This window comes from Myotis lucifugus, unplaced genomic scaffold, assembly GCF_000147115.1.
Source record: "Myotis lucifugus unplaced genomic scaffold, Myoluc2.0 scaffold_100, whole genome shotgun sequence".
In the NCBI taxonomy this organism is placed as follows: domain Eukaryota; kingdom Metazoa; phylum Chordata; class Mammalia; order Chiroptera; family Vespertilionidae; genus Myotis; species Myotis lucifugus.
The window spans coordinates 671006-695047 of NW_005871148.1; the positions used below are offsets into that span (position 1 = coordinate 671006).

Sequence of the window (24042 nt, forward strand, 5' to 3'; positions counted from 1 at the left end):
AATTTGAATGTCAGATCAACAACAAGTAGCTTGTTAGTGTAAGGATGTCCCCAATATTGCACGGAACATACCCTGGGCGCCCTGGATTTTGTCCGCTGCCCTAACTTAGAGCCTTCCCTTGAGCTCCACGTGCCTCTCACTTCGCAGGCGCAGGAGCCCTGGCGAGGGCCCGCTTCTGGAACACCTCCCGGGTGTCTGTAGTCGTCTGTACAGCAAGCTTCTACTTCTCAGTGTAGGCAACCAAGGTCACGTGACTTCCAAGGCCAAGGTTCCAACGCAGGACCCTCTGGGTATTGTGTTTTTAAGTCCTCGGCCCACAATCAGATGGCCAGCACTAAAGTTTAATATATATAGACATGAACGAAAGCATTCATCGAGGAAGCTGTCGCTATTAACTCTGTTTTCTGGGGCTTAGCGAAAGACCCCATCCTTGGTTCCCTAGAATGGAATGTCTGGCCCCCCTTTGGGGCATCTGGGACAGACGTGAGGACTGTAGTCTGTGGTTTGCTCAACTCTGTCCTGTCATCCTGTTATTTGAGCCTCACGAAGTCCCTTAGGGCAGTAGTGACCCCTCTTCCTCGAAGCCTTCTGAGAAGCAAAGGGCGCACAACATTCCAGATAAATGCCAGGCCTGGTGGTAAACATCCCCGTCCAGTGTGATTTCTACCATATTCAAAGCTTATCAGTCTCCTGGCCGGTCCCCCAACGTCTTGCTCAGTAACAGGTGTCTTGTCCGGTTCACATGTTCAACCATGTGAGTGAACTCTAATGGCTTCATCTTGCCCCTCTTCGGTGGGATATACATTTTCACAGGGCCTTCTGGAGTTGTCCTTAAGATGAAACTCTCCGGTATCATCAGCAGCAGCGGCAGCTAGCTAGTAGCACTGAAAACTCTATACCAGGTTGTGGCAAAGCTTTCCTAAGTAAGGCTCACCTCACTCACCTCTTTCAGCAACTGCATGGGGAAAGAAGAAAAAGCATATTCCCATTTTATAGATGAGAAAACTGAGTCTCGAGTGATAAAGTGACTTGCTGAAAGCCGTTAAGCTTATTAATGACATAGCTGGGATTAGAACCTCTGCTCTCCTGGTTCTAAGGCCACGATATTGACCTTCTGTTACGTTGCCATAGGACAGTGGTCGGCAAACTCATTAGTCAACAGAGCCAAATATCAACAGTACAACGATTGACATTTCTTTTGAGAGCCAAATTTTTTAAACTTAAACGATATAGGTAGGTACATTGTTATTAACTCAATTAGGGTACTCCTAAGGCTTAGGAAGAGCCACACTCAAGGGGCCAAAGAGCCGCATGTGGCTCTCGAGCCGCAGTTTGCCGACCACGGCCATAAGGGAAGGTATTTGGAGGCGAGGATGAGCCATCCTCATCCTTCACTGAGACGTGACACGCCCTGGGGTCCAGCACGTAAGGAAAGAAAAGGCATAATGATCCCCCACGTGCACCATCCCTTACAGCCAGCAGCTCTTTTCACAGCAGCGGGTCATTTGGCCACAGAACGGCCACCCGAGGCTGGTACTCTCATCTCCATTTGCCAGTGAGAAAACTGAGGCTCAGAAAACGGGTGTGGTTTGCCTGAGACCACACAGCTGAGGAAAGGCAAGGCCACACCTTCAACCCGAGTCTTCTGCCTGTGGCCCCAGGCTCTCCCTCAGCCACCCTGCCACTCAGGCACCGGCGGGTGGGGTGGCCGGACACGCCTGCTTGTCGTGCACAATGAGGGAAATTCCACAAGTTCTTGGGATAGCTCAGGTGTGGCCAAGTCAACTGCCCACTCCAGGGCTCCTCGGGGACCCTCCTCCTAGCAGGCGCTTTTCCTCTTCCTCCCCCTGCGCCCCCCACAACAACCAGAAACAGGGGCCCCTCCCTTCCTGAAGCCCTGCTCCCCTTGGCCGCCGGGCCTGGGGCTTTTGTTCACAGTCTATTCATCTCTGTCTCTGGGACCTGCGGGGCCTTGACGGGGAAATGCTGACTTTGAGGAGGTTAAAGGTGCTGGTGCCGGGCCTTCATCTAACAAATGGGTTGCCGAGAGGGAGGAACTGTTGTTGTTTTTTCCTGGCCTCAGAAGAGGGGCCTGTCAGGAAGATGTAGAGGCCAGGGGGCCCCCGGCTGTGCCCTGTGGGGTGTCTGACAGACGCCAGCAGCTGCTCAGGTCGCAGGGGTGCCAGGGTCCTGCACAGAGCACCCCTGCCGGGCCCCCTCCCTGCTGACCTCTCCGCCCACCCCACCGTGACCCAGGGCCCACCCCGTCCAGGGGCAAAGGGCCAGGCTGCGGGGCCTCCCTGGGCCAGATGAGGAGGCCAGAGCAGGAATCCAGTTACAGCCTGCGGGGCGGCCCCAGGGAGGTTTTCCTAGGGAAGCCGACAGCCCGCTCTTCCTCCCAGCCTCCTGTGGATTCCTTCTAGAGCCGTGGTTCTCAACCTTCCTAATGCCGCGGCCCTTTAATACAGTGCCTCGTGTTGTGGCGACCCCCAACCATAAAATTATGTTCGTTGCTACTTCATCACTGTAATTTTGCTACTGTTATGAATCGTCATGTAAATACCTGATATGCAGGATGTATTTTCATTGTTACAAATTGAACATAATTAAAGCATAGTGATTAACCACAAAAACAATATGTAATTATATATGTCTTTTCCGATGGTCGTAGGCGACCCCTGTGAAAGGGTCGTTCGACCCCCAAAGGGGTTGAGACCCACAGGTTGAGAACCGCTGATCTAGAGCCTCACAGCCCAGGGCCCTCGAGGGACCTTACAAGGCTGTTTCTGTAGAATTTCCCCCGTGCTCCCCAATCCCACAGTCTCCGTTCAGATCATCCAGTTAGGGAAAATGAGATAGGCTGGGAAGGGAGCTGAGCTTACCTCTTACCTACTTCACCATTCACAGAAGCGATGGATTTAAAATTTTCAAATGTCGGTGGGATAGGCATTCTGATGCAGTGGGGCCAGGCTGCCTGGGTTTGGATTCTAGGTCCTTCGCTTCCCAGCTGTGTGACCTTGTGCAGGTTACACAGTCTCTCTGTGCTTTAGAGTCCTTTTCTGAAAAATGGAGCTGAGGAGGAAAGCACCTGCCTCAGAGGGCTTTGGTGGGGACCCAGTGGGGGGAATATGTGTGAGGTTCTAAGATCAGCGGGTGAATGTCAGCAATCAGTGGATGAATCGTCCCAGATGAGGAAACGGAAGCTCAGAGAGGTAAGGCGACTTGTCCCAGGGCACACAGCCGGAAAGTGTCCGACCCAGGATTTGAACTCATCCCTGTTTAAGCCCAAAGTCCACACACCCGAGGGCGCTCTCGGTTCTGCCATCTCCCAGCTGTGTGATTCTGAGCAGCCCCCGTTATCTGTCTGAGCCTCATCTTCCTCATTTGTGAAATGCAGGACACAGTTCTTACTTTGCCCTAATGGGAGAGTGGTGAGGTTCAGAGGAGAAATGTGAATGCAGCAGCGAAGTCCCGGACAAAGCGGAGAAATGAGCCTGGTTGTGGCTCCCACCCCGTCTCCTCTGCTGGCCTCCAACCCCCTGGCCGCCCATTCCAGAAGACGCAGTGCCTATTTCATGAAGAGCGTGTGTGCAGCCTCCAGGCCGCAGCGCTAAGACCCCTCCTCCTGCGGAACCAGCCAGCAGAGATGCCGCTATTGTGGCCCCGGTCAGCCCCGATCCAGCGACTCTGGGCCGCTGGAGAGGAGCTCTGTCCTGTGGTCCTGGAATTACATTAACCCTCCACAGGGACCAGCAGGCCTCGGTGCTGAAGTGGACTGACTGACCGACTGACTGACCGGCTGAGATGGCAACTGGCCCTCCTGGGGTCGGCACCAGCCGGGAAGACCATGTGACGGTTGGCCAAAGAGAACTCCTTTGGGAACGAGACCACCCCCAGTTCCTATGTCCATGCCCCAGAGTTCACAGCAGACTCGGCCTCTGGGGCTGGGGAGGGGGCCGCAGGTGGGTGAAGGTCAGGGAGCCAGGAGCAGGTGCGGGAGGCCTGGAGAAACTTCAAGGACTTCATCTAAGAGCCTCTTTTTTTTTTCTTTTTTTTTTTTTGCCGAGGAGAAAAATGACTTGAACCCCCTCTAGAGAAGAGTGTGGCTAATTGGCATTAAGTTGAGGGTTAAAGAGAGGAAGGAAGAATCTGATTTTTTTTTTTTTAAGTTACTGAGAAAGTGAGAATGTCACTTTGGACAGAGAGAAATCATCTTTTCCGGGAGTATGTCTTTCTTTATACCACAGACCCTAGTGGGCCGCTGAGACTTGCAAAAAAAAGATTCCTCTTAATCCACCTTCCTTTTTGCAAGCAGCGGTGGAAGGGCCTTTAAATCAAACGCAATCAGCAAACTTGTCTCTTGCGCTTATTCCCTGCTTCACTCCCTGGAATTTGGCACTTGACGGATTCTGGATCTGACTTAAGGCTTTTTCCAAATCCAAGACTTGGGGAATTTTGTTAACAGTGTAATAAAATAACTTCATAGTGTTACAGGAGGCACATTAAAGAAGTGGTGTGGGTGAGCTGCTCTCTCTCCTTAAAAAAAAAAATACAGACAATGTTTCTTTAAAAGTCTCCATCTGCAAATCCCATTAGATGTGCATATAAGGTTTCTGATGATTAATAGTTGCCTGCTCGGGTTTTGGTTGGAGGGGATTGTGTGGGTGCGGGTTAACCCCTCCCTCTCCTCTCTCACATTTCACTTCAGAAATTTGTCACTCTCTCCCCACCGCAGCATTTAAAAGTGTGTCTCCGCAGCCCCGGGCCAGCCCTCTGCAGGCTTTTGCCGAGGGCTCCGGGCGAGCACTCCATCAGCGGGCGCGTCTGGGCTGGGACAGTGAAAATGTTTAGTGTCATCGGCGACAAATACACGCACAGGGGATCCCTCTAGGCAGGCTGGTGCGTCCGGGGGCAGGAAGCCAGGAGTGAAGTCGGACCTAAGTGTGTGCACACACATACGCACGTGTGTGGACTTGAAAGAGAGACTTTAGTTTTGGGTTTTGTTTTGGTTCCTGGGGTGAACTTTCTGTTGAACATTTTGCCCTGCTATTTAATTTTTAACTTTTTTTTTTTTTGCATTTTTAAAAAATTTGAATATAAAAAGGGTAAGAATCGAACCTTTGAAAGACTGAGGCGTGCTGCAGACAGCAGATGGATCCCGTGGCCAGCAGCTGCATGCGGAGCCCCCAACCCCCGGCCCCCGTCTGGGGCTGCCTTCGAAATCCCCACTCCGAAGGCAGTGGGGCCTCAGGGCTACCCCACTACCCGCCAACCCCGTTCTCCTTCCACCAGAAACCAGACTTCCCGGCGACAGCGACAGCAGCGTACCCCGACTTCTCGGCCTCCTGCCTGGCGGCCACCCCGCACAGCCTGCCCCAGGAGGAGCGGGTCTTCACTGAGCAGCACCCCGCCTTCCCACAGCCCCCCGACTGGCACTTCCCTGTCTCAGAGGCCCGGCGTAGGCTCAACCCAGGCCCCACGGGGGGCTCCAGGGAGATGGGGGCCAGCAGCCCAGGTCTGGTGGACGCCGCGGGAGGCCCAGGAGAGGACTATGAGGTCCTTGGGAGCACGGAGACGGAGAAGAAGTCAACCAGACGGAAAAAGGAGAGTTCAGGTAGGTGGCTGGAGAGCAGCTGGCCCTGCTTTTACTGTGTGACCTTGGGGAGGTTTCTTGCCTTTTCTGAGCCTAACTGCCCTGACGGTGAATTGCAAACAAGTCTATCTAACCTACTCAAAGGCAGGAAGGAGTTACCTCTGGGGTTTCTTCTACTCAGAGCTCTAGGGTTCTCTGGTGATGGGGATGTCTGTGACCCCAGTACTCGTGGGCCCCAAGAGGGATGTGCGAGCCAGAGAATGAAACAGGATCCACAAAGATCTGGAGGACATGTGGGAGGGAGCCTCCGTGTAGGCTGGCAAGGGCTAGAGAGGGGCTTTCCTGACCCCAGGCTGCCTCTGGGTCATGCTTCTTCTCCCTGCCAGGCCCCCAACAGCTCCAAATGGTCCCAGAGCCACAGGGTGTGCTCACCATGGGAATCAGCTGAGACGGAAGCTGGGGCGGCGGGGGCGAGGGGGGCGGGGGGTAGAACCAAGGCCAGACCCTGGCTGTCAAGCAGAGCCAGGACCCTGTGTCTCCAGGGGCCTAGAGACAGAGAAGCAGGACTAGGGCTGGGATGGGAGAGGCAAGGGGTGAGGGGAGATGGAGTGCTGAGAGCTGGAGCAGATAGCCCGCAAGGGATCACCCTGCCTAGGTGGGCCGTGCCCAGGCCAAGGGGGCAGTTCAGCACCCTAAGGTCCGGGTGACCCTCAGGGAAGGCCCTCCGGAGGGATCGCCGGCCGTGGGAGAGGCAGGGAGGCAGGCAGCCAAGGGCAAGCACTGGACTTCAGAATGCAGAAGCCAGAGGCCAGAGCATGGAGCTGGTCCTCTGACTAAGATCCCAGCTTAATCCCATCTCCTCCCCGTGGTAGGGACCTGTTTCCTCATCTCCCCATGGGCCCTCCTAGCTTCTCTCACTGCCTGCTGACCTTTTGTCTGGGTCCCTCACCCCACCTTGCCCAGAACAAGGCAGTACCCATGCCTCCTGCCCCCGCTGCCCACTATGTCCTCTTGACAGCCACCCTTAAGCAACGTCTGTCTATCTGAGCCTATAGAGGACCTTCTTATGGGCTAACCAGGGGCAGGGAGCAAATGAGAATGCCAACCAATCAATGACAACATTCTGTGCTTTGCTTTACAAAGCACTTTTGATATAGCACAGATTTCCTGAGCATTTCTTTTTGCCAAGCCCCGACCCTGGCCCTGGGGATGCAGAGATGAATAAGATGGTCTCAACCTGCGCCCCCCCCCCCCCCACACACACACAAAGAGGGAGGAGAGGCCTACAGATGCCTGTCTGACAGCGATGTGCTGTAACCGGGGAAGTTCAAGGTGCAGCAGGCAACACACATTAGCTCTTTTGAGTCCCACCAGTTTCAAGGTAAGCCCAGCAGGTCCTATCAGTAGGTTCTACATGTGTGGAAAAGGAGATGCGTAAAGTTTAAGGAGGGTGGGGAGCTTTGCTAGAATGGAGTCTAAACAGAGTGAGCCACTCATTTCAATTTGCCCAGGACTTTTCTGACTTTAGCGTTGAAAGTCTGTGTCCTAAGAAACCTCTCAAACCAGAGCAATTGGTCACCCTAGAATTCAGCTCAAACCCCGAATTTCAGACCCCAAATCTCACACCCTTCAGTCGATGTCAAGCACAAGCCTCATTTTGAAATATGAGGATTTTCAAACATGCTTGAAGAAGCCCCTCAACGCGTTCACAATGGGGGATAATGATCACAGCCTTCCTGGCTGCTCAACAGCAGGGCCTTTTAAATTTCCAACCGCTTAAGCCCTGAGCTGTTCCTAGCCCCGCTGGAGATTTGCCGAGAATGGGACACTTTGTGCTTCTCCTCTCCAAGGAGCTCTCAGTGACTTGGCTCCGAGCCTGATTGAAGAGCTCTCCCCTCCGTGGCGCCCGCCACCCTCTCTGCCCACACCTCCCTCCGCTGCATCCAGCCACTCTCCAGGGAACTGGGAGCCAAGGCTTGGGAAGGCACGGGCAAGGCCACGGGCTGGGCTTAGGAAAAACCATTCCGTGTTTCAGCAAGACCCAAATACGCGTCTTCCCTTTTGGCCAGTGGCCCATGGCAGTGCATTAGGGAGTAAGCTCGTGTGCCAAGCAGCTGACCACCCCACGAGGGCATGGACACCCTCCACTGAACTTCCTGCACTCTTCATAGGGTCAGCCTCGGGGCAGGGGAGGTTCCCATCCAGGAGGGGCCCTGGGCTCTCCCTCGGGGTCCCCTCAGGAGCAGCAGCAACGGCAGCAGTCACATGAGGTCTGCAGAGCACAGCAAGCGACTTCCATTCATTCTCTGGGGTTCCAGACCCACTCTCCTGCTCAGCGTGGAAATCTTTATCACCCAGTTAGTTGCTTTAAGTCTTCCTTTGGAATCTAGCCGGAGCGGGAGGAGGCAGGAAAGACCAGCTTTGTAAGAGCATAAAGCAAGGGGAGAGTGGTGGGCAAGGCTCACCGCCCACTCTCAGAATCTGCTCACAAGAAACGAGCCCACAACGTACCCCCTCGCCATCCCACCAATCCTGGGTCACTGGTTGGATTCTTATTTAAAAGTTGGATATTTTATTCAGCATAGATTTTTTGCATTAATTTTTATTTTTAAAAACATTGCATTAAAATATTATTTCTCTCGATTTACTGAGGTTTTAGGCGCCCCTTGCATTTTGTACTCAAAGTGAGCGCCTTAAACACCTCCCCTTCGCCCCTGCTAGGCCGTCTCTGGAAGGTTAACCAGCGGTGATCAGAAATGTGTTTTCTGTAATGCTTCACAGTTCGGCAGGCAGAGTCAGTGTGAGCACCACCACTTTTGACTGCACGACTTGGGGAAATTCTTAACTTCTTGGAGCCTCAGTTTCCCCAGCTCTAAAATGCAACTATAACAATAGCACCTTCCGTTGAGAGAGGCGGTGAAGGTTAAACACGATGATCCACAAGTTTAACACTGTGCCTGGCCCATAAGTTCAATACAGGGCAGCTATGGATGGTGTGAGGCCCATATTTCCAGAACCAGCCTCCTGTCAAATCTCCCTATTATTCTCGGGGTCAATGGAATTGAATGTTTCAAATACACCGTCTCAGAAATTACTGAGTCTGGGGTATGCGACATGGGAACCTCTTACAATCATTGTGGGTCCTAAGAAACCAGTTGTCATCAGTTAGGAGCTTGGAGCTCAGAGATCTGCTGGAGAGGGTGGGGGGCCCAGCGGGGTGCGGGGGAGTGTGCCTGGTCAATGCCTACCCTACTGGCTGGCGGAGAAACCTCCGGGAACAGAAAGTTACTGTAAGTCTGTTTCAAAAGGAACATTCTCTGCTCTCCCCTCTCCTTCCTCTGCCAGCCGCCACTGCTCCCACTGGAAGTGGGCGGATTTGCTCAAGTAAATGATCATGAAAGCGGGGTCCCTGGCCCCCCACTCGGAGACCTTCGGTTGGTTCACCGCACAAGACTGGTTTAGAAGACCACTGCGAGGTTCTCTCCCCGCAGCCACTCCCAGCCCCGGGCCAGTGGGTGTTGAGACCCCTGCTGGCAGGGACAGCTGCGAGGCCGCTGTTGTTTGCCCCCAATCTGTCATGGCTACTGTGGTTGTCTTTAATTTATGGGGATGAGGGATTTCTCGGTGATTTCCTGCCGGGGTTCAAGGGAAGGTCGCGCGTGATGGGCCTGGCTGCAGGTGAATCTGATCGCCCAAGAGGAGGCCCCTGGGCTTGGGCTCAGCGTTGCTGGCTGGGCTCTCACGGACTCATGCTGCCTTCATCATTCTCGCTTTGTTCCATCCTCCCTGGGCTCCAACACATGTGCCTCCCAGGGACTCGGCCCTCCCCATCTCTCCCCTGCAAGACCTGATCTCTGCCTGCCCCTGCCCAGCCACGTGAACTCTCATTTCGCTTGAGGTTTAAAACCCTCCACAAATTGGCTCCTTTAGCCCTTTTCTCCACCTGTTCCCCTTACAGGCCTCCTCCACCTCCACCTCCACTGACCTTGCCATAAGCCACACCAGTCCACTTGCCTTGCAGACACACTCCGCTTTTTCTCCTCGGCCCAATTTGCTGGAAACCTTTCCCTCCCCCTGCTCTGCTGCCCATTGCTGTCCTACTTATTTTAACATCCAGCTTGAAAACCATCCCCTTCAAGAATTCTTTCTTTTTTTTTTAAATTGATGACTTCACTTGTACATAACATCATGTCAATGAAAACTATAGTTAAGGAGTTTCAAACTGCAGTATCCACTACAATTTTAACCACATAGGAGCTCTCCTAAGAGTCTTATCATGAGACATCTTGTATTTGAAATCTCCTTGGCTTTGCTTTTTATTATGGTCAAAAATGCATAAAATTTACCATCGTAACCATTTTTAAGTGTATGGTACAATAGTGTTAACTATATGTACCTTGTTTGTGCAATAATCTCTAGAACTTTCTCATCTTGTAAAACTGAAACTCTATGTCCATTTGAATGACAACTTCCTTTTCCCTGGCCCCAGCCCTGGCAACCAGCATTCTACTTTCTGTTCCTGAGAGTTTGACTACTTTAGATACCTCATATAAGTGGACTCATGCTGTATCTGTCTTTTGTGACTGGTTTATTTTATTTAGCATAACGTCCTTGGGTTCATTCATATTGTAGCATTTTAACAGGATTTCCTTCTTTTTTAAGGCTGAATAATATTTCATTGTATGTATACACTTTTTTTTTTTACCCATCTATCTGTTGATGGACAGACACTTGAGTCGCTTCCACCTCTTGGTGCCACTGTTGAAGATCACTTGCTCATATAGGTGAGGGTTTACTTCTGGGCATCTATTCTGTTCTACTGGTCTTATACGGCTGTCTTTATTCTAGCACCATGCTGTTTTGATTACTGTAGCTTTGCAATGTATTTTTAAATCATAAATTGTGAGACCTCCAGCTTTTCTTTCTCAAGATTGTTTTGTCTATTCAAGGTCCTTTGAGATTCCATATGAATTTTAGGATGATTTTTTTCTATCCCCCTCCCCCCGCCAAAAAAGCCATTTGGATTTTTATAAGGATTGCATTGAATCGTAAATCACTTTGGATTATATGGAAATTTTTATAATATTAAGTCTCCCAATCTATAAACATAAGATATCTTTCCATTTATTTGTCTTTTTAAATTTCTTTCAGCAATGATTTATGGTTTTAAGTGTACAAATTTTCGCTTCCTCAGTCAAGTTTATTCCTAAGTATTTTATTCTATTGGATGCTTTTGTAAATGTAAATTGTTTTATTCATTTTCTTTTCAGATTGTTCATTGCTAGTGTATATAAATGCAACTGATTTCTGGTGTTGATTTTGTATCCTACAACTTTCTTGAATTGGTTTATTTTAAGAGATTTTTTGTGGAAACTTTAGGATTTTCCACAAGATTATGTCATCTGCAAACAGAGATTATTTTACTTCTTCCTTTTCTATTTGGATGCCTTTTATTTCTTTTTCTTACCTGAGTGCTCTGGCTAGGACTTCCAATATTACGTTGAATTGACGTGGTGATATTGGGCATCTTTGTCTTGTTCCTGGTCTGAAAGAAAAAGCTTTCCGTCTTTCACCATTGAGTATGATGTTAGTTATAAAGTTTTCATATAAGGCCTTTATTATGTTGAGATAATTTCCTTCTTTTTCTAGTTTGTTGAGCATTCTTTCTTGACCTCCCTCCCCACATACACAGAGCAAGCCTTGCTTATGCCTCCATTTTAGCATCAAACCACAGTTGCCTTGCACCCACAAGTTTAGATGCGTATGGGTGACTTTCTCCCTGGAATTGAGGTGTCTGGAGGGCCAGAATGATACCTGATTCACCTGTGCAGCCTCTCTAGAATCTACTGAAACATTTGCACACAAGAGGAGCTCATCCATTGTCTGGCCAGTAGTCTCTATTGCAGCCTGGCAGTCATTCATTCATTTTCTCACCTTCTCTCTGAGCTTGGCTCCACCACCCGGCCTGAGGGTTTCCACCATATGTGATGCGCTTCTGTATGTGATGCGCTTCTGTAAAATGCATCAGAACTTTCACAGTCTCACTCATGAAAAAGTGTGCAGAGAGCCAGACTTCAATTATAAGATTAGCCCCGGGTCAGGGCAAGTGTTGGGGCCAGAAAGACAGACAAGCAGCCACAGGCAGGCTGGGCTGACTCTGCAGGAATCCCCTCGGGGTCCTGGGGTCAGCTCCCAAGTACCAGGGCCACCATGGGAAGCAAGTGGAACTGCTCTGACTGAGCAATAAAGTGAACCCACCGTGGCAGAGCATTAGGGGGGGCTGCCACAGCTAGGCTGCTAGAGGGCCCAGACTGTGGAGAAAAGGGCACCTTTTTCTAATGGACAGAGAGGTCCCCTGCGGGCTGGCATCAGCCTTGCCTTTGCTTTCTCTCCTCAGGGGTAAGCACTGGCTGTGGGAGTTTAGGGGTGCCCTAGTCTGCTCAGGCTGCCATAACAAAATACTATAGACTGGGTGGCTTAAGCAGAAGACATTTATCTTCCCAGAGTTCTGCAAGCTGGAAGTTATAGGTCAAGGTGTCGGCAGGTTTGATGTCTCCTGAGGCTTCTTGCCTTGGCTTGCAAATGGCCACCTTCTTGTCATATCCTCACGTGGTGTTTCCTCTGTACATGGGCATCCCTGGTGTCTGTCTTTGTTTCTTAATCAACAGCTACTCTTATAAAGACAACAGTCAGATTGCTTAGGCCCACCCTATCGGCCTCATTTTATCGACTTGAATCTCCCCTTTAAAGGCCCTCTCTCTAAATACAGTCATATTCTGGGGATTAGGACTTCAAAAATATGACTTGGACAGGAGGGTCACCACTCAGCCCATAAACAGGGGTTACAGGGACAAGGGCAGGGTTCTAAGCAGTGGCACAAATGTTCCTGTTAAAACCCTGTTAGTAAAAGCAGCATCTCAGAGGTGGGCACGACCTCAGAGCTTTCCTAGCCCAGCATCCCAACTGCCTTTCCACTCAGAGCAGAGCCCTGCTTTCTCATCTGACACCAACAAAGAGAGATTTTTAAAAGTAGAGACGGCTCTGGCCGGTGGCTCAGTTGGTGGGAGCATTGTCCTGTGCACCAAAAAGGTTGCAGGTTTGATTCCTGCATTGGGCACATATCTAGCTTGCAGGTTTCATCCCTGGTTGGGGCGCATAAAGGAGGCAACTGATCAATGTTTCACTCTCACATCGATGTCGATGTCTCTCTCTCTCTCTCTCTCTCTCTCTCAAATCAATAAACATATCTTCGGGTGAAGATTTTAAAAAAAGTGGAGCCCTAACCAGTTTGGCTCAGTGGATAGAGCGTCGGCCTGTGGACTGAAGGGTCCCAGGTTCGATTCCAGTCAAGGGCATGTATCTTGGTTGCAGGCACATCCCCAGTAGGGAGTGTGCAGGAGGCAGCTGATCGATGTTTCTCTCTCATCGATGTTTCTAACTCTCTATCCCTCTCCCTTCCTCTCTGTAAAAAATCAATAAAATATATTTTTAAAAAAACAGTGGAGACAGTTTTAGGAAAGAGTCTCTAAAGAAGTGGGCTGTTTGACAGAGGAATAAGGAAAGGAGGTGACAACAAAATATCTTTTCAAAGGCTTCCCCGATCCAGGCTGCCCATGTTCACATGCCAGCGAGGCAGTGGCCCAGGCTCAGACAGAGCCTTTGCAGCCTGCCACCAGCGGGCCTACCTGTCTCTGTAGGTTCACTGGACCAGGGTCACTGCAGTGCTGGACAGGGTGTGGTTTCAGGGGGGCACAGCAGCTACACCCCTCTCATCCCAACTCCAACCCTAGAACCCCCAGCGAGGAAGAAATCTTAGGCCCCCGAGTGGCCAGCCTGGGAGGAGAGACAGAAACGCCACACTCCATCCTTCTGGGCATCCCCGACTCCCGCTGAGAGCGCCTGCTTCTCCTCTGCTGACCGGCCCAAAGCAGGAGCCCAGCCAGGAACTCAGAGGCGTCAGCACAACCCCTGGGCCTGGGCCTGCTCAGGCCCCGCCCAGATACGTTCTGGAAGTTCTGGAAAAAGTCAGTTTCCACCGAGGCAGCAGGATACTGACCAGCTTCTAAGATGTAAGGGTCCTAAAAGCCCACAGGCCATAAGAAGGTCAGTTGAGGGACCACCTCAGCCCTGCCTACTGCCCTGCCAGGCTGGGGGCTCGGGATCCCATCCCCCTCACCTGTCTCTGTGGCTTGAAGAAATCAGGCACCTGGACCCAGGGAGGTGGGATGATCACAGAGGCAGAGCAGCCCTTTTTTTTTTTAATCCTCACCAAGAATATGGTTGTTGTTGTTGTCACTGATGAGAGAGAGAAAGAAAGAGAGAGAGAGGGAGAGAGAAAGAGAGAGGGAAAGAGAGAAATATCAATTTATTGTCTCTCGTACGTGCCCCGGTCAGGGATGCAACCCGGTAACCCGGATGTGTGCGCTAACTGGGAATTGAATCCGAGGCCCTTCGATGCACGGGATGGTGCTCTAACCACTGAACACACGGGCAAGGTCCAGAGCAGCCCTTTCTTTCTGAGGGGCAGGACCCCTGCAGACCCCCAGAGCCAGCCCCGTTCCCCAAGCCCTATCTACTCACTGAATCGGGCTTCCCTGGCCTCTGGCCAGCATTCCTCCCCACCCCCACCCTAGCCTTTTATATTTCATGTTTTTCCCTGTTTTCCTTAAACACAGTGCTGGAGGTATAGTGTGAGCAGTGGGGCCTGGGTCCTGAAGCCCACACTTCCTTTGGTGACAGCTAAGGACGACATCTGGAACTTATAAACACCAACAAAGCCCAGTGCTGCCCATGCCTCCCCCAGCCCATCTTGGAGGCTTGCTGCTGCTCCCACCTCTCATTTCCACTGCCTCCCTTCCTCCTCACGTCTCTGCTCCCCTCTTCCTGGGCCCCACACCCCATCTCATCACCCCACTCATTTCACTCTCCATCACCATCGTCCACCCTCACTGCCCACCCCACCTGGGACTCTCAGCAAAGACTACTGAGCACCAGGCATTTTCATTCCAGAAGAATCCGCTTCTCTCCCAGAAAACATGCCCTGAATTCCCAGACCCACTGCTGGGTTCAACAAAGAGGCTGGGAGCGCTACCCATGCCTCCTCGGGCACCTACGGGAGAGGGAAAGGGCCCAGTGTGGAAGGCCGGCCAGTCCCAGGAAGCCAGGAAGGTCCCAGAAGCCAACTGGCCTTGGGGGACTCCCTCCAGGTCTTGTCTATTTTAAGGGGCTTTGACGCCTCCCTCTGAAGTTGAAAGTATCAAAACTAACAAGGATGTCAAAGGTGTGCTTTGTGAAGGAAGCCAGACGCCGTTTTCAGAGGGCTTGCCAGGGCCTCACCTACTGACATCATGCCCCGAATATCCCTCCCCGAGGAGTCCGAGTGAGACAGACCTGGACCCAGGCCCAGACACTGTCCCCGCAGTGAGTACAGTCTCCCGCTCATCCTCCTCCCCAGGGCAGTGTGACATGGTGGCCATAGCCCGGGACTGGTCCCAGGGGCTTTTGGCAAGCCACTTAGTCTCTGGGTGTTACCTTCCTCGTCTCTTCAATGGATAGTATGCACCTTACCTATCTCACAGAATAATTAAGAGGAGTCAACCGGAAGCAACCTAATATGTGGAAATAGCTTCCTATCAAGAAAGTATGGGTCCTAGGCCCAATTCTGCCACTAACTTGCTGTGTGTCTTTAGGAAAGTCTCTTACCTACTCTGAGCTCAGCTGTAAAATGAAAAGGCAACATTAGATCATCACTAAGTCCCCTTGCAGCTCTATTATTCCATGATTCCGCAGTACGTATATACGAAAGCCCAAAGGAAGTTTATCTCTGGCAGGGAATACATTGTTGTCAACTGCAAATTGTTATTCGAATACATGGCATGTGGCTTTCTATCTGGTCTTGGGTAGAAATCTATGTAAAATGGCTGTGAGAGTTGGAGATACAGAACTCCAGAAAGGCGTGTTCCCCAGCGTCTGTCTGGACTTCCTTGTAGCTCCGATAAAGCTGTCTGCTGACTTGAGGAAGGTCTGCCAAAAGTGACAGCAATTTATGAAATAATTTAGTTTGGGTGGTGTTAACGCTCATGGTGGAAACCGCAATCACACACACATCCTGTTGGCATTTCTCTGGGCACTGCCGACTGTTCCATCATGGCCCTGCTCGCTCAGAGGGCTGTGCAGGGGCTGGAGCAGCCAGCTGAGCACCAGCGTCCTCCCTCTGCCGTCCTGGAAGAGGCACCGCTGCCCCTGAGAGACAAGCAGGACCAAGGGGACCGATGTATGATTCTGATCCGTGCTAGTTACGGTGCCTGGATTCCTGGCCCCCTGGAAGACTGACACATTAGTGGCTAATAGTGGCCAGAGGCACAGATCCAAGCAGAGACATAGAAAAGTAGTAGAGAAGGGAAAATAGTTAAAAGGCCAGACACTGATAAGGCATCCCCATCACACAGCTCTGGAGCAGCATCTTCTAACCTCCACCTTGAGTCATCACTCCAACAGCACCTCCAATAGAACCTCTTCTGATGGTCCTTTCAGAGACTCAGCAGTGCGCCCAGTACTGTGCCAAGTGGTAGACACACCCTGCCCATCTCATTGACCTTCTCAGCAGCCTCTGGTCACAGTGGCTGTAGGTAGCTATTCTCATTTTGCAAATGAGGAAACTGAAGCTCAGAGAACTTAAGAGACTGGCCCAAGGTCAAAGAGCTCCTTCTTGGGCCCAAAGAAGGCCCAGGCTCTCCAAGGGGCCCGCAGACACTGCTGCCAACACTCAGCATGGGGTGATGAGCTTTACATGTCAGGGGGAGGAGGGGGAGAAATAGCCGGGGGCTGAGGAATGGATCTTTGGGCTGAGGAACTTGGGGGGTCTGGGGTGGGGGTGGGAGTGCGGGGGTGGACTTGGGACAGAACGTTCTGCAAGAACCCAGATCTGACTGAAGGAAGGAACTAGAGGCCAAGATAAGAATATTTGAAACTGGAAGGGGTTCAAGTTCAAGGCCAGGGGGGTCTCAACAGAAGAGGGAGTAGGGAGAAGAGAAGAGGATGTCGTATTGAGCAAGGACACTGACACCAGCTCCCCAAGGGAAAGAAGACCCAGCGGGACTCTGTACTTCCACACATGGGGAAACTGAGGAGGGAGAGGGAGGGAGGCTTCCCGACAACAGTGCACTCTTGTGATCAAACCGTCCTGGGGGTGATGTGCAATCGGCCTGTGCGTGTGCGCTGGCAGCATGAACAGCCCCTGGCCAGAAATGGCCTGAAAGTGCTCATCGTTTTTCTTTGTCTTTTTTTTCTCTCTCTCTTCTATCTTGTTGAAATGTTGGAGAACAAAGAGAGCCATAATTTCCACGTCAGTTTTCATAGCTAGTTTCCCATACCTCTGGCCCTTTTGTCATTCCTACCAGCAAGGAAAGTCCTTCCCCCTCAGGGAAGCTGATGAGGGACAGTGTCCGCCCGGTGCCAGTACCCTACCGTCTCTAGTAGCGGGTGCCCACGCTTCACACGGTGGCTCAGACACTACGTTCCCAGGCTTCTTTGTCCTATTTCCTCTTCTTTCCCATCCTGAGGCCCAGCCCCTAAGTCGGGTAACAGAGACGGGAGAGGAGAGTGAGTAGGGAGTGGTGTGGCTTGGCTGGCAGTGGTCAGCTGCCCACATAACCAGGCTAAGACCAACTCAAAGAGGCCCTCTCCCTACCTCCCCTTGTCTGTCAGGAGGATACGGACAGGACGGTGTGGGTGGGTTAGGGGGTTGTTTTCTGAGATCCCGTCGGGCACCTGTGTACACATAAGCAGGCCTGGGAGGAGGGGTAATGGGGTGTGGGCAGCAACCCAGGATGAGCCCCCGGGGAGCCCTGGGAGACCAGCAGAGCTGCCAGGGTGCAGCGAGAGGAAAGACAGAGAACCTGATGCGAGGATTGGTGGCCTCAGCACCAGTCAGGTGGATCTGGGTTCGAATCTTTGTCCTGCCACCTAACAGCTGCCCAGAACACTGGGCAGGGTCTGGGGCCTCTCTGAGGCTGCTTCCTCCTCTCTCTACTGAGACCTGCCTCCTCTGTGCCAGGGACAGTAGCCAGCGAGAAAAGACAGCCCCATCCCTGGGGAGCGAGAGAGAGCGATTAATCAAATGATCACAGATCCCGGTGGCTGGAGAGGGGGGAATAACAGGGCCTCCTCCTGAGGGTGACGTGTGGGGAGGATTAAAGCAGGGCTGCGTGGAAGCCTTGCAGAAACGCCAGCGGAAATCAACCTCGCCCCTCAGGTGGCATCTCGTGGAGTTGACAAAGTGGAAGTAAATTTCATATTTTTCCGGTGCTTTAAAGTTTTAAAAGCATCTCCCACACATTGGCTCGTCCGACCTTCCCAGTAACCCTGGCAGGTGGGTGCTTTATTGCCCCGATTTCTGGATGAGGTGACTCGGGCCCAGAGAGGCTGAGTGGCTCCCTCCGAGGCCCCGGCAAGGCGATGAGGGTTTTGCACCACCCGGTGGTAAAGGGAAGGGCTGGAGATCGCGGAGCCCGGGACCGGAGCGGGTGGAAGTGAAGCCGGCATGTGCCCCGGGGGCCGTCCCTGCGCTGCGTGCCCGCCCGCCCTCCCTCCCCGGCCAAGGCCGAGGGCTCCTGGGGGACCGGCCGGGCTGCGCCTCCTTCCCCTCCAGCCCACGCTCCGGCTTCCGGAGGGGTCTGGGCCGGCCTCCTCCGCCCGGAGCCAGAGGCCGCCAGGCGAACATCCGGGCAGAGAGCGCGCGCCCTGCCTGCTCCCTCGCTCGCCCCGCAGGCTTGCCCACCCGCATCCCGCGCCAAGATCCCCAGCGCTTGGGCATCGGGACATCGGGGAACCCTGGGGTGACCCCTCCCCCGCCTTCTCGGGACGCCGGCAGCGCCCACTCGTCTTCCTGCCTCAGGGCGCAGGGTGAGGGGTGGCGGCGCCCAAATCGCTTTACCCGGCGCCTCCCCGCGCCCCCCGGGGCCGCCACGCCCGGCTCCCAGCCGAGTAACGAGGGGGCGGAGGACAAAGATCCTGATACACAGGGGACTGAATGGAAAGCAGAAGGGAACTAGCAAGCGGGGTGGACAGGGGTCTCTACGTCCCCACCTCTGCGGGGTCGGGAGGTGCTGCTTGGCCCGGAGGGTGGGCGGCCTCCACCGTCGGTCGGTTCAGACTCAGCCTCTGAGAGATGATCTTCCCCACAACACGCACAACCAGGTGGGGATGCGGCCTCGAAGGGGCAGGGGGGTGGGGTGCAGCTTTCAGCAAAGCCCCGACTGCGAGGCGCGGCCTGTCTGTAAAACCAGGACAAGGAAGTGCGACTTCCCAACCGCGGAGCCTGCAGGAAGGGTGGCTCCTGCGCCCGCACCAGCCACGGGGCCCCCATTGTCGGTTCCCGGTGCAGGTGTGTGCTCTCCTTCCTGCCCCTCCACCCGCCTCCGCTAAACGCGAAGGGAGAGCCCCTCTTACCCTGCTCGGAGGTAGCAGCATACAGTCCCTTCATTCGTTCAGTACTTGGCAGTTTGTAAACCCTTCCTACATACATTTCATTTGGACAGAATGTGAGTCAAGCTGCCTGGGCTTGATGGCTGCCTCCGCCATTCACTGGCTGATTGTACTTGGATGCACTGGGGTCAGCTGGCTTCACTTCTCTGTGCTTAGCTTCCTGGTCTATAAAACAGGGCTAATACTAGAACTCATCTAGGGGGGTTATTGTGAGGGTGAAGTGACTGATGCATGTACTGTGCTGGTCCCTGCACCCTGTTAACAGTTATGATGGAGTGAGCCTCCTTCATAGATGAACTTTCCAGACTCCTCCAGGTGTCAAAGGGCGAAAGAAGCTTAAAGCAACACTTTTTGACTGACAGGTGCACACAGCGCCCCTAGAGATCTTGCTAAAATGCAGATTCTGATTCAGTACATGGGGGTGGGCGCTGTCTGAGATCCTGCAAGTCTGACCAGCTCCCTGCTGATGCTGCCACCAGAACACCCTGTTAGCAAGATCTCAGGGCCAGGGCAGTGGTTGTAAACTTGACGGTGAGTCAGAATCACCTGGAGGGCTTGTTAAAACAGATCACTGGGCTCCACTCCCAGAGCCTCTCATTCAGTGGGTCTGGGGTGAGTGAGGCCCCAGGACCTGCATTTCTAACAGTTGATGTTGCTGAGGACAGAGAACCTGTTTTAGAGCACCTTGCCCACGACTAATGCCAAGCTGGGGGGTGAGCTGGGTGGCAGCGGTCATTGAACAGCCAAAGGCAGCTTCTTGTGCTTTGGGAAGAAAACCGTGGGGGTGAGGGAGCTGGCACCTAAAGTTGGGAACCAAAAAACTTCCCATTTCTCAGCGGGTTAAGACACTCGAAGGAAAGATAAAGGGACAACGTGGGTTCTTTCTCCTCATCCTTTCAAAATAAGAGAGACAGGAAAAGGCTGCCTCGCTGCTTCATGACCAAAGAAAGGGAACCGAGGCCCTTGAGGTTTACGTCTTCCTGTTTGGGGCCCTCTCTCCCCAGACAACCAGGAGAACCGAGGAAAACCGGAGGGCGGCAGCAAGGCCCGCAAGGAGAGGACGGCCTTCACCAAGGAGCAGCTGCGGGAGCTGGAGGCCGAGTTTGCTCACCACAACTACCTGACGCGGCTCCGGAGATACGAGATCGCCGTGAACCTGGACCTCTCCGAGAGGCAGGTGGGAGCTCTGAGGACGCGGCTCCTCTTCTGGGCATCCCTCCTCTCCTTGGCTCTCTCACCCCCTCCCTTCCCACCACCCCTCCCTGAGTCTCCACGTCTTCTCCCTCTGCCCAGGCCAATGGGCCTCAACTGTGGCTGTACCTGGGAATCACCCGGGGAGATTTTAATAACACTGATGGGACTGGTTTTATGGGACTGGAATAGAGTTCAGGCACCAGAGTTTTTTAAAGGTCCCCCAGGGTGATGCTCACGTGCATCCAGCATTGGAGCCTCTGATCTGGTTATTCTCAAACTGGAGTGCGATTGGAATCACCTAGGACCTAGGTGCTTGTTTAAAGAATGTGGATCTGGGAGCTCCAGAGAGTGGCTTTGCAATAATAACGAGGGGGCCTGGGATCTGCATTGCTAATAAGTTCTGCAGGTGGTTCCGGTACGGGGCTGGTTCCTGGGCACACACGGAGAAGAACTTCCTAGCCCTTTGTTTGGGCTTTCCCTTAGAGCATTCCACCCACACCCATGCTCTGACGTAGAGTAAAGTATACTAATAATAATGATGATAATAACAATAGTATTTGATAGCGCTCTGCCAGAGTCCTGGATTTAGAATCAGAAGACTTGGATTCAAATCCTGCCTCTACCACTTCCTAGCCCTGTGACCCTTGGGACATGTCTCCCACCCCTTCTGGGTCTCCATCTGTAAAACAGGTCCTCACCCCACTCTTGATGAAGCTCCGATGAGAAGATGTGCAAAGCAGAGTTACTAAGCTTTATAAATGTGCCTAAAGATGAGGCTGGTCAACCTTTGCTCCCAGGCCCTTGGGTCACAGAAGCTAGAGGGAGGGGGTAGTAGCACGGGAGGGGCAGGGCATGGGAAAGGGGGTGGAGCCAATGACGAGTGACTTGTAGAAACTGTCCCCATGTGTGCCTAGGACTTTTTTTTATCTGGAGACACAAGACGGGCCTCTGAGAAGATTGGTGTGTCCTCCCTTTGGTCTCTGTTCCTGGAGCCTCTGGAGGGGTGAGGAGGGACAAGCAGTGTTTAGAGCTGGGGTCCCGGGAGCTGCCCCCTGGCCAGCTGGAGCATCAGCTGGGGAGGTGCTTGTCTTGACCCGGCTCCTTTGCTTCCTCTGTCAGGTCAAAGTGTGGTTCCAGAACCGAAGGATGAAGTGGAAGCGTGTGAAGGGGGGTCAGCCCATCTCCCCTCATGGGCAGGACCCCGAGGATGGGGACTCTGCAGCGTCTCCAAGTTCAGAGTGAGGTTCTCCATGGAGAATAAAAGACTGAGGACGGAGCCCCTACCCAGCTCCCCCAGCCCAATCCCACTGTCACCTTCTTCCACCTACCCCAGGGCAGCCTTTCCACATCTTGCAGTGACCCTTGGATATGAAGCTGCCTAGTGATCCCGGGAGCCTTGAAGTTTTCCAGAAAGTTCTGTCCAGCATTGCTGTCTTAGCTACCCCTTTCCCAGGGCCTTTTCTTCCCACAATTCTTGTGACTCCTTCAGTGGCCAGGTCAGACCTGAGTGAATCCGGGGAGCAGCTCCGGGGACACTGCTTCTCGGGGTCCCTTGGCTGCTGCCCACACCTTCCCCTCCCACCTCCTCCTACGTCGGCCAGGCCTCCTCCAGGTCTGAACACCACCTGGCCTGCTGGGAGAGGAGCCTGGGGCCAGCTGGTGACTCATGAAAGCTAATGCTTCACAAGAAAGGAAATGACTGAGACAGACACACACACACCGAGACCACCTTTCCTTTCTGGGCTCTGTAGCTGAGCCTTTGGGGGCCCTGAGTTGTCCCCAAACCCCTGGGAAAATCAGTGTGAGGAGGGTTGAGGACAGAAACTCAGCTGCTGCAAATCAGAAACCATCCCTGCCTCCGAATGTGTTGGCTGTTAGGTGGGCAAGTGTATTAGCACTGGCTGGAGGAAGACAGCGGGGAAAACATCCTGGTGGACATCTCTGTGGTCCAGTACAGGCCCGTTCACACTGGCTTAACTTGTGGGGGGCGGGGGGGGGATGAGAATGGACCCAGGACACCACCTGCTTTTTTCAAAATTAATTCAGAAATACAGCTGGGGCTGTTGAGCAGCGTCCAGAACAATGGAGCAGGTATTCCTTTTAAATCCACAACTTCTGGATCGAAAAACTATCCAGATGCTCGCATTATTGAACCGAGGGCTGGAAAGTGTCCCCTGTGTTCTCGGGCTGCTGGGCAAGGGGCTGGAAATGTTGAACCCGGGAGAGCAAGTTTCCCCAGCTGCAGTGTCCTGTGCTTTCACAAGATTCACTGCAAATGGGGACAACAAAGCAACGCCCCTTTCTCCACGGGATGCATCTGAGCCCCTCCGCTGTGCTCCACACAAATGCTACTTTTATGGGAGGAGCTGCTAAGTTTATGGGTGTGGACTGCCCATGTCCTCTGGGGTGACAGTCCGGGACTGATGGCCCAACAGCCTGGGACAACTGAAGCCTTGGAGCGGGACCCCCTGCCGGCCCCAGCGCTCCATCTCCCATACCAGCTGCTGCCGCAGGGGGAGGTCAGCAAGAGTTTGGATCTCTTGTATGTATATTTAATCATTCACTTGTAAAAAGAACCCCCCTCCCCCTCCCAAAAGGACGACTGTGGTGGGAAATGATTGCCAAAGGAGATGGCTGGTTAGAGCATGCGTAATTTCTTTCTAAATCATACTTCATCTATTTTCTTAAGATTACATCAAGGTAACTGTGCGAGGTCAATTCACTTAGTAAGAAAACGCTTGGAAAAATAAAATCAATAAAAGAGCAAAGCGCCCACACCTTTTTCCTTGCGGAGCTAAGAATCACAGCTCTGTGTGCAATCCTCGGGTGCGCCTGTGATGATGGACCAATGTGTAGAAGCAACAAAAAGGGGGAGCAGTCATCTAGAACAAGGCAGCCCCCTTTAGGTTCTTCAGAATGGGGGTAATTGTTGCCTAAAAAACAAAAATCTTTCTCCCCATACAAACTGCATTGTCTTATTTCCCATTGTAAAATGTTAGCTTTCAGCTTCCTTATCCTCTGGCTTATTGAATAGTCAAAGTTCTGTATACAAAAGATGAACTCTTTTGTTAATAAAGAAATCTTGACCATAAACTAACCATCCCTAATTTTTAAAATCAAAGTTTGGAGGTTTTGTTTTTCAGGGTAAAACAATATACATCAATAGTAATAAAAATAACACAAGGAAAAAAATGTCCCTAATTCTATGTCTTTTTAGTTAAAAAATATTTGTCTCACTGAGATGTCAACGATGGACATACTAGGACTGGCTCGAGACGGGAGGGAGGGAGGGATCCAGGAGAGGAGACCTGGCCAGTTATTGGCTTTGAGGCCATGGGCAGTGACCAGAAATGACATCATCAGGAGCTGGCAGAGGAAAGCAGACCCACCAAAATCAAGGTGCCACAGAGAAGGTTCAGGTCCAAAGCTAAGCAAAACAGACCCCTTCAAGGACTCTAACACTCCCTCCTAGCTTCAGTCCAGTAGCTTCAGAGGACATTGGCCTCTCTCGGTTTTCCTCATCTTTCCAGAATGTTCCTTCTATGTCTCCAGGTAGACCCCTTTCTCAATGCTGTTGACCCCCTGCTGGTTCTCCTCTGTCCACTGCCTTCCCCCTCCTCAAACTCTCCCCAGATGATCCCATCTACCTACATTTTTCTATTGTGGTAAAATATACAAAACATAAAATTTCAACCATTGTTCAAGTACAGTTCTGTGTCGTTAAGTACTGTCACATTGTTGTGCAACCATGGACACTTTCCTCTCCCGAA

The 24042-nt window shown here is 52.4% G+C and overlaps 1 protein-coding gene across 2 annotated transcripts; it reads left to right on the forward strand.

Annotated features, from left to right (window-relative positions):
- The first annotated feature begins 5071 nt into the window (after window positions 1–5071).
- On the forward strand, window positions 5072–23189 carry MEOX1 (mesenchyme homeobox 1). Of its 2 annotated transcripts, XM_006092296.3 has the most exons (3): window positions 5072–5614; window positions 20083–20255; window positions 21392–21644. In XM_006092296.3, exons 1-3 carry the CDS (start codon window positions 5152–5154, stop codon window positions 21512–21514), a joined length of 759 nt encoding a protein of 252 aa, XP_006092358.1. In that variant the 5' UTR covers window positions 5072–5151; the 3' UTR covers window positions 21515–21644. The 2 variants fall into 2 exon arrangements, with proteins under 2 accessions (XP_006092358.1, XP_023612777.1); XM_023757009.1 differs by lacking the exon at window positions 20083–20255 and having other exon boundaries at window positions 21392–23189.
- Window positions 23190–24042: the final 853 nt, after the last annotated feature.

What these genes read in the sequence shown, in the direction of transcription:
- MEOX1 (XM_006092296.3), top strand. Translation starts at nt 5,152, where the DNA reads ATGGATCCCGTGGCCAGCAGCTGCATGCGGAGCCCCCAACCCCCGGCC. An exon ending in ACGGAAAAAGGAGAGTTCAG is followed by an intron (nt 5,615 to 20,082) that starts GTAGGTGGCTGG and finishes CTCTCTCCCCAG; the next exon opens with ACAACCAGGAGAACCGAGGA. An exon ending in TGGACCTCTCCGAGAGGCAG is followed by an intron (nt 20,256 to 21,391) that starts GTGGGAGCTCTG and finishes TTCCTCTGTCAG; the next exon opens with GTCAAAGTGTGGTTCCAGAA.